General features: G+C 48.0%; 1 protein-coding gene across 2 annotated transcripts in view; it reads right to left on the bottom strand.

The window, feature by feature from the left end:
• The window catches only part of LOC123443658 (protein FAM91A1-like), a 28080-nt gene extending 20388 nt beyond the window's left edge, over positions 1–7692 (bottom strand). The window contains exon 1 of one of the 2 annotated variants that reach the window (XM_045120139.1): positions 7314–7692. In XM_045120139.1, the coding sequence (XP_044976074.1) occupies positions 7314–7432 (119 nt within the window). In that variant the 5' untranslated portion in view covers positions 7433–7692. The remainder of the gene's footprint in view (positions 1–7313) is intronic. The other variant, XM_045120140.1, reaches the window with a different exon arrangement.
• Between the last annotated feature and the right edge of the window lie 1593 nt (positions 7693–9285).

Consider the following 9285-nt stretch of genomic DNA (forward strand, 5'->3'; position numbering starts at 1 on the left):
GCGTTGCCTCGTCCTCTTTGGTCGCTTCCTCTGGCCGGCTCTCACGCCCGGATCTACTGATTCGATCTACTGGATTGGTCATCTGCTCCTTCTGATCTGTATAAAAAAAGAAGACTGCTATGGTGTCTTTGTCCCGCTCTCCGGCGATTTTTTTCGATGTTCCCTACACCGATCCCGTCTCGCACATGTGCCTTTCCACAGTGCTTGGTGCTCGTCCATCTGCGCAATCGTCCCCTATGTCGATTTCTGTAGATGGTGATTCTCGTTCTACACCGTTCTCTCCAGATGGTATTGGTGGTTGCTCTTTCGCGACTCCTCCGGCGACATGTACACATGGTGATTGTCGCTCTACACTGACTCCTCTCGCGACTTTCACCAGTGAATGTCGCTCTTCCCCGACACCTCTCGCGACTTTCACCGGTTGCGCTGATACATATGACACCATCGATCGCGCCTCGCACATGCGCCTTCCCTTGGCGCTTGGTGCTTGTCTATAATTCTACATGCGGACTCGTCTCCTCCACCGGCCTTTGCCGACGCTACTGGGCATGCTACACCGACACATTTAGTGACTTCCATAGGTGGTGGTGGTCGCTCCTCTCCCGATGCTACTACGTCGACTACTTCAGTTGTGTACTTCACCGAGGAGGAGATTGCGCGACTTCGTGCCTTGTTGATTGCCTCCAACTCTATTGCCGGGTGCATCTACGTCGACCTCTTCAGTTAAGCCCCTGACGGAGCAGGAGATTGTGCGACTTCGATGCCTGCTAGCTCCATCTTCCGGCTCTCCATCGACAGGTTCTATTGGTTCTGCTAGTGACTCTTCTGGCATTATGAGACACAAGCAGGTACATCTCCGTGGATTCTTGATACAGGAGCTTCTTTTCATATGACTCATGATTCATCCACTCTGTCCTCTACTCGACTTCCCGATTCTCCCGTTCATGTTCTTACTGCTGATTGTACCTCTCTCCTGGTTACCGACTGAGGCACTCTTAGCACTTCGTATTTTTATGTTCCTAATGTTGCTCATGTTCCTCGACTTACCATGCAGCTCATTTTTTATGGTCGGATTGTTGACTCTGGTTGCAAGGTCATTCTCAACTTTGACTCATATTCCGTTCTCGACCGTCACACCGGTGCTCTTCTTGGTGCTGGCCCCCGACGTCGTGACTCTCAGGGTTTTGGGGTGCTTGACTGGCTTCACCTTCCATCCGCTGCCACCGCCACCAGTCTCTCCACCTCTGTTGCCTTGTCTACCAGCTCTTTTCAGCAGTGGCATCATCGCCTTGGTCACTTATGTGGCTCTCATCTCTCATCCTTAGTTCGACGTGGTCTTCTTGGATCCGTCTTCGGTGGTGTGTCTTTAGACTCTCAGGGTTGCCGGCTCGTCTTCGGTGGTGTGTCTTTAGACTGTCAGGGTTGCCGGCTTGGTAAACAGGTCCAGTTACCTTATCCTCATAGCGAGACTGTGTCTCAACGTCCTTTCAACCTTGTTCACTCTGATGTCTGTGGTCCAGCTCCCTTTGCCTCGAAGGAAGGTCATCGCTACTATATTATCTTTATAGATGATTTCTCGCGACACGCGTGGATATATTTTATGTCTTCTCGTAATGAGGTCTTATCTATATATAAACGTTTTGCTGCCATGGTTCACACTCAATTCTTTACGCCTATTCGTGTGTTCCGTGTTGACTCTGCTGGAGAGTATATCTCCAAGATGTTACGTGGAGTTCTTGCTGAGCAGGGTACTCTTGCTCGGTTCTCTTGTCCTGGTGCTCATGCTCAGAATGGCGTGGCTGAGCGCAAGCATCATCACCTTCTTGAGACCTCATGCATTGATGATCGCCGCCTCTCTTCCGCCTCACTTTTGGGTTGAGGATGTCTCCACTTCCACCTACCCCATCAACCTTCAGCCATCCACTGCTCTGCAGGGTGGCGTTCCTTTCGAGTGTCTTTTTGATCGTTCTCTTGACTATTCGACGCTTCGTTTGTTTGGTTGTGTTTGCTATGTTCTTCTTGCCCCTCGCAAACGCACCAAACTAACCGCTTAGTCTATTGAGTGTGTCTTCTTAAGTTATAGTGATGAGCATAAGGGTTATCGTTGTTGGAATCCTATCAGTCGTTATATGCGTATTTCTCAGGATGTGACTTTTGATGAGTCTCGTTCCTTCTACCCACGTCCATCTTCCTCGACCCTTTTACTAGAGGATATATCTTTCCTCACTTTTCCTGACACACATATCACTCCCGTTGAGCCCTTGCCCGGCCGCCCTACTGTCCCTGCTTCTTCATCTGTTGCAGATCCTACGCCACCATCTCCCATGGTTTCTTCCCTCGCTTGTCACAGGATTTTGCACCTTCATCCACGGTGACTTCCCTGTCACCTTTGCCCCATCCAGAGATCCCTCCTTGCATTCTTCCATCTTTTCCTCGGTATTATACTCGTCGTCCACGTGTTGTGGATGCGTCTACTGATGTGCCATCTTCCTCGTCTCAACCTAGTTATGGCTTGCATCCTCGTCCACTTCCGCATGTTGACCGCCCTGGAATTCCATGCGCTGGTGCTGCTGTTCTTGAGCCAACTTCTTATCGTCAACCTGTTGTTCATCTTGAATGGCAGCTTATGATGGCAGAGGAGCTTGCTACTCTTGAGCGCATTGGCGCATGGGATCTTGTTTCTCTTCCTCTTGGAGTTCGTCCCATCACTTGTAAGTGGGTCTACAAGGTTAAGACTCACTCCGATGGCTCTCTCGAGTGTTACAAAGCTCGTCTTGTGGCTCGTGGATTTCAGCAGGAGCATGGTCGTGATTACGATGAGACTTGCTCTTGTGGCCCATATGACCACTATTCGCACACTTCTTGCAGTGGCCTCTGTTCGCCACTGGTCTGTATCTCAGCTTGATGTTAAGAATGCTTTTCTTTCGCCACTGGTTTGTATCTCAGCTTGATGTCAAAAATGCCTTTCTTAATGATGAGCTGCGTGAGGAGATTTACATGCAGCCACCACCTGGGTATTCCGTTCCTGATGGCATGGTCTGTCGTCTTCGTCGCTCTATCTATGGCCTTAAGCAAGACCCTCACGCCTGGTTCGAGCGGTTTGCCTCTGTTGTGACTATTGCTAAATTTTCAGCGCGTGTTCATGATCCGGCGTTGTTTGTCCACCTTTTAGCTCGTGGTCGGACTCTTCTTCTTCTATACGTTGATGACATGATCATTACTGGTGACGACCCCGAGTATATTGCCTTTGTGAAGGCACATCTTAAGGAGCAGTTTCTTATGTTTGATCTTGGTCCTCTTTGCTACTTTCTTGGGATCGAGGACTCTTCTACCTCTGATGGCTTTTTTATTTCCTAGGAAAATCCAAGATCTTCTTGCTCGTGCTGCTCTTACTGATGACCGCACTGTTGAGACTCCCATGAAGCTCAATGTTCACCTCCATGATACTGATGGTGACCCCTTGTCTGATCCGACGCGTTATCGTCATCTTGCTGGGAGTCTTGTCTATCTAGTTGTCACTCGTCCAGATATATCTTATCTAGTCCATATTCTGAGTCAGTTTGTCTCTGCTCCCACTTCGGTTCACTACAGTCACCTCCTTCGTGTTCTCCGCCATCTTCGTGGCACGACCTCTCACCGTCTGTTCTTTCCTCGCTCCGGTTCATTACAGCTTTAGGCCTATTCGGATGCTACGTGGGTTAGTGATCCCTCGGATCGTCGTTCACTCTCTGTTTACTGTGTTTTTCTTGGTGGTTCTCTCATTGCATGGAAGACAAAGAAACAGAATGCAGTTTCCCGTTCGAGTGCAGAGGCCGAATTGCGAGCTATGGCTCTTTTGACGGCAGAGGTGACTTGGTTATGGTGGTGGCTTCAGGACTTTGGTGTTTCTGGCACTACACCTACTCTTCTACTGTCTGACAGTACATGTGCTATTAGCATTGCGCGTGACCCTGTGAAGCATGACCTCACCAAGCATATTGATGATTGCATGGAAGACAAAGAAACATAATGCAGTTTCGCGTTCGAGTGCAGAGGCTGAATTGCGAGCTATGGCTCTTTTGACGGCAGAGGTGACTTGGTTATGGTGGTGGCTTCAGGACTTCTGTTTCTGGCACTACACCTACTCTTCTACTGTCTGACAGTACATGTGATATTAGCATTACGCGCGACCCTGTGAAGCATGAGCTCACCAAGCATATTGATGTTGATGCTTTTAATGTGCGCTATTGTGCAGGATTGGGTTATTGCTCTTCGGTATGTGCCTTCTGAGTTCCAGTTGGCGGATTACTTTACGAAGGCCCAGACTAGAGCATGGCATGGCTTCTATCTCTCCAAACTCGGTGTTGTTTATCCACCATGAGTTTGAGGGGGGGTGTTAGAGTACTATATATAGCCATGTCGCCTTTTGCATTTACCCCATTGTATAAGGGGTCTTTTGCATATTTCCTGCACCTGTACATGTATATTAACTGGCCTATGGCCTCATGGGAATGCAAGTTGCATACTTCATAACATGTTCGATCCACTTATTCAGCATTAACCCATCCTTGATTGCACAACCCACGCAAGCGGCCAAGGGAACCGCCGCCACAACGTCAGGTGCGATCTCGGCGGCTGATACTCCATCAATCTATTGGTCGAACCAGAACACTGCATCCATGCCATTGCCAATCAAACAGGCCGATGCGGCGAACATGCATGTCACCTCTGAAACGATGGGAACTTGCAACCCGTGCCATGGCCTCTCTGGATCTGTCCTTGCAAGCCAAGAACGACGCACCCGTAGCGCCGCATTCAAATAATATAGATTATGAATACCTAGGTCACCAAGCTCTTTGGGCCGACACACCATCCCAAGCCACTTTGCAATGACCCGCCTTAGCCTCTGCAGCTCCTCTCCACAGGAAGTTACGGCTAATTGTGTCAATCGTATGCAAGACCCATGGTGGCAAGTCCATCGATAACATGTGATACATTGTCATGGCCGTGAAATCCGAATTGATCAGGACCACCCCTGCCTCCGTTAGCAATCCGCACTGCCACAACTGAAGCTGGTTCGCGATCTGATCAATGAGTTGTTGCATCTCCTCTTTCTGTAGATTACGCTGCGCTAGTGGCAACCTATTTGCAGGGGAAGGCAACCACCATGCAAGGTGGGTTGGGAAGCACACTAGCCACCATATCCTACGAATACCTGATCAGAATTACTGAGCTTTTCTGCATGTTATCTCATAGCTCTGAGGCCTCGCCAAAGATCTCAAAAACTTCCTTGATCACAACCATCTCGCACGCCACCAGCCTAACAAAAAGCACCACGTCGTCTGCATATAAAGAGAGGGCATGTGACTGAAACCCATGCTTGCAATCGAGTCCAACAAATCAAGTTGTTCCACCTTGCGAATCATTGCACTTAGGATGTCCATAGCCATGATGTATAGCATCAAAGATATCGGGTCGCCATGCCTTAGGCCTCTCATGTGCCAAAATATTTCTCCGGCCCGGCCATTGATGATCACCCTCGTGGATGCCGACAACAAGATCGAAGAGATTCAATATCTCCACCTCGCAGCAAAACCCCTGCACTCGAGCACCTCCAAGAGAAACGGTCAGGCAAGCGAGTCGAATGCCTTTGCCACGTCTAGTTTGAGAAACAACGACGGCACCTGCTTCTTGTGTAAAACCTTAACCGTCTGATGGACCAAGGCGAAGTTGTCCTGGATACTTCTTCCCAGAGTGATGATTGCATCCCACTAGACTGCCCAATTCTTTTGGGAGACAGCTCACAAGAATCTTTGCGATGATCTTAGAAGAAGACTTATGTGTCGGCAATCGCCAATGTCCACCGCGTCCTCCTTTGGTAGTAGGGTGATTAGGCTTCATTAAGCAATTCAAAGCTACGGCTATCCCCATGAAAGAACTGTTGCAGTGGGACCAGCACCAGATGATATCCCACCTTACTTGGTAAAATTGTGACATAAACCCATCTAGCCCGGGGGGCTTGTCGGTTGGCAATGATTTGATGGCTTTCCAAACCGCCTCCGCCGTGAAAGGTTCGTCAAGCTCTACGGGCTCCTCGTGAGATAGATCCAACTCCTCCAAGTTAACCATGTGCCTCCTCTCGGTCAAGCTTCTGAACAGTTACACAAAGTAGCTGAAGCCAAGCTCTTCCAATGCCTCTTGATCGTTGCATTCTACCACCCTTTCCTTAAGCATGATGTTACGCCACCGACGCTCCGTCGCATGTGCATGAAAGAATGTTGTGTTTGCATCCCCTCGAAAAGGTAAGTGATACGCAATTTGTGAAGTGCAATGGTTCGCTGTAGGGAGGCTAGACCCAGGCATTTCCGCTAGAGATCTGTCGGTAGCCATCTTTCCTATGTATTGAGCACTCTTTCATCTCGAGATTCATTTCAACGATTAAGATCTACTAACATCAACAAGTTGTGGATCTAGGAAATTAATCATGGTGTGTACTTGTGGGAAAGAGTTAATTCTAGTTTTCCTACTTATACACATATTCTAGCACGTGTACACCTTATTAGACTTGCTTGGAAACAAATCTTGCACATGGATTTCACTTCCTTTTGCATATATTACTCGCGAAACAGGATTTCGCCATGCTTTATAACAGTTGGTTGGTCCTAGGTTCAAATCACAAGAAACTATATTAGAGTCACATGTTGTATGCTCTTTAAAGAAACTGAATATCATGTGCTTCATAGACTTCGGGGAACTTGACAGGCTTGGTTCACTTTCACCCAACCTACCTATACCAAACAAAAAGCTTTCACAAGCTAATGCGAGAGGTAACGAGAGAGTCCATCTTTCACCTATGATGTACCCTAAACCCAAGCCCTGCAATGTTCCACACCAAAACTGAGACCATCACATGCCACTCTGAAGCCTACTACCTAAATGCAGTTGAACCTTTGTCAAAATTGTCCGTACTGAGACTTATCGTAATGGGAGTATCATAGCTAGTATCATGCATGCCAACTAGACTATTTTACCGAGGTGACATAGAATTAAATGAAGAACGAAAGGGTTAAGTATCATATCATGATACAATATCACATTAAAGATTATGCTACTATGCGTCATACATGACAACAAATAAAGTCATCTAAGATACTAATATATAATATTGTGTATTATGAAGATAATATCATACATTAGTATCATATGCTACTGATACAACGGGCAGCATGAATTGTACGGAGTTGTAGCTTTTTGAACTCAAAAGCAACCACCACAGGTTGCAGGTTGCAGCCGAGCGAAACCATGGAGAGTTATGAGAGGTGGGCAGTAAATACCTGCGGTGCCACTTGTCCTTGTTGTGGAGAGTGGACTGGAGACGCTTGGGGAGGGACTCCCACGGGCACTCCTCCCGGATCGCTTTCACTACCATCTGCTCCTCGACCGCCGCCGACATCGGGTCTCCGCAGCGCGATGGCTTGGTGAGCGTGTGTGGTGGATCTGACCACGCACTAGCGAGATCAAGATCTTGCCGTGTGGAGTGGGAAGGGGGCTAGGGAGCTTGCGATGCCTAAGCCGGTGTGTGCTTCCCGCGGTGATGCGTCGCTGTGCTGAGGGTGGGGAGTAGTAGGAGGACCGTGGAGAGACGATGCTTCTTCCCCTGTCCAGCTAAACCACAGACGAAGCCTTGAAACTTGCCGACTACCGTGTCAAACGGGTCCGTGTTTAGACTTTGCTTTATATTCCCGTTGTAATGCCGAAATTGCATTGGAGCACACCGCGACCACACTCACGGCAATCTGCCTCGTTCATTTGCCGTCGGCATTAAGGTACGATCAGCAGGCTATAAAAATTAAAATATTATATTTTTTAGTAGGGACGAAGCCAGCATACAAGCATAGGGGGCAAGTTTGTTCATGGAAGAGGCAAAGTTTATATGAAATGGATTTTTTTGACTATAACAATCATTATCATAGTAGAAAAATCAATTTGTTAGGGGTCTAGCCCCCCTTCTCCCCCTAGAATCGTCCCTGTTTGTGAGAGTGAAAGGTGGGACATATAACTATGGTAAACACTTCCTATCTATAGTCAGATACGAGACTATTCCCAGACCACTCAGCTGTCGTTGATTCTATTAGAATCTCACTGATTCTATTAGAATCTCACGGTGGTAGATATGCCTATCCCATCGGCCGAGGAGTTAATTACCAGCATAATCCACGCCTTAACTCCCTCCCTGATTACTCTCTCTTATCCCACCCCCTCCTTCCGTGGCCTCGCAGGGATCCTCCCTAGATCTTGCAACCGCGGCGGCGTTGATCGCCATGGTGGCGACGACTCTGAAGATCGCCATGGAGGGACGATCGGCGCGCACTACTGCATCCTCGACGCTCGGGCGCCTGGCTTTCTCAAGCGCCACATCCACACGGCGACGACTTGCAACGACAGGAAGGTGCAGATCTCCGCGGACGGCGGAGACATGCCGGCACCGCCGGTCTGGGTGTTGATCCAGTTCGCCTCCCAACGCCGACTCCGTGTCTCCATGCCCCACCAAGCAGCGGCACCCTCCTCCCTCCTCCACCAACTATGATGCGCCCTTGTGTGGTGATGTCTGCTCGCTAGTGTGTGGTGCTCGCATGTCAGGTAGTACTACCAGATGACAAAGTAGGTGATGGCCTGGATGAGGTGCCATCTTCACTGCATGCCGCTGCTAATTTTGTCAAAGTCTCACATGACATAGTTCGTTCTTCATTTTCAGGATCTGTTCATCCAATCATACATGCTTCCTTGGTTCATCCAATTATACATGCTTCCTTGGTTTTGTATAGACACCTTGCTTCAAAGAGTGCCCAACCATAATTCTTATTTTCTTGGATATGTTTCTATTGTAGACAAGACGATCTCACGCCATGTCTATGACAACCTCATCTGACTCGCACACGCACCATCGCCGATCTGTTCTTTTGAGGAAAAGAAGCTATGTGTTAGGAACCATGAAGCATGTAGCATCTGTTGAAAACATAGTTGTTTTCTATGCTGCAACATTCTACGAACCTGAAGCGCAAATCGGCTATGTACGAAGCAAGTTGCATAAATAATGAAAGCATACAAGATTACTAATTGAAGTGTACGTTTTGTTGTTTGGGAAAGAAACATTGATATAATAGACAGGGTGCATGCAACAATATTGTTGAAAGTATAGTTGAATGACAGTGGCAATGTATAGTCCCTTGAAACAAAAAATAATATCTGAAAGTAGGAAGCATGTAGCAAAAATTTCAGAAACATATGTCATTTTGTAGTGTGACA

This window comes from Hordeum vulgare, chromosome 3H (genome assembly GCF_904849725.1).
Source record: "Hordeum vulgare subsp. vulgare chromosome 3H, MorexV3_pseudomolecules_assembly, whole genome shotgun sequence".
Taxonomy (NCBI): Eukaryota; Viridiplantae; Streptophyta; class Magnoliopsida; order Poales; family Poaceae; genus Hordeum; species Hordeum vulgare.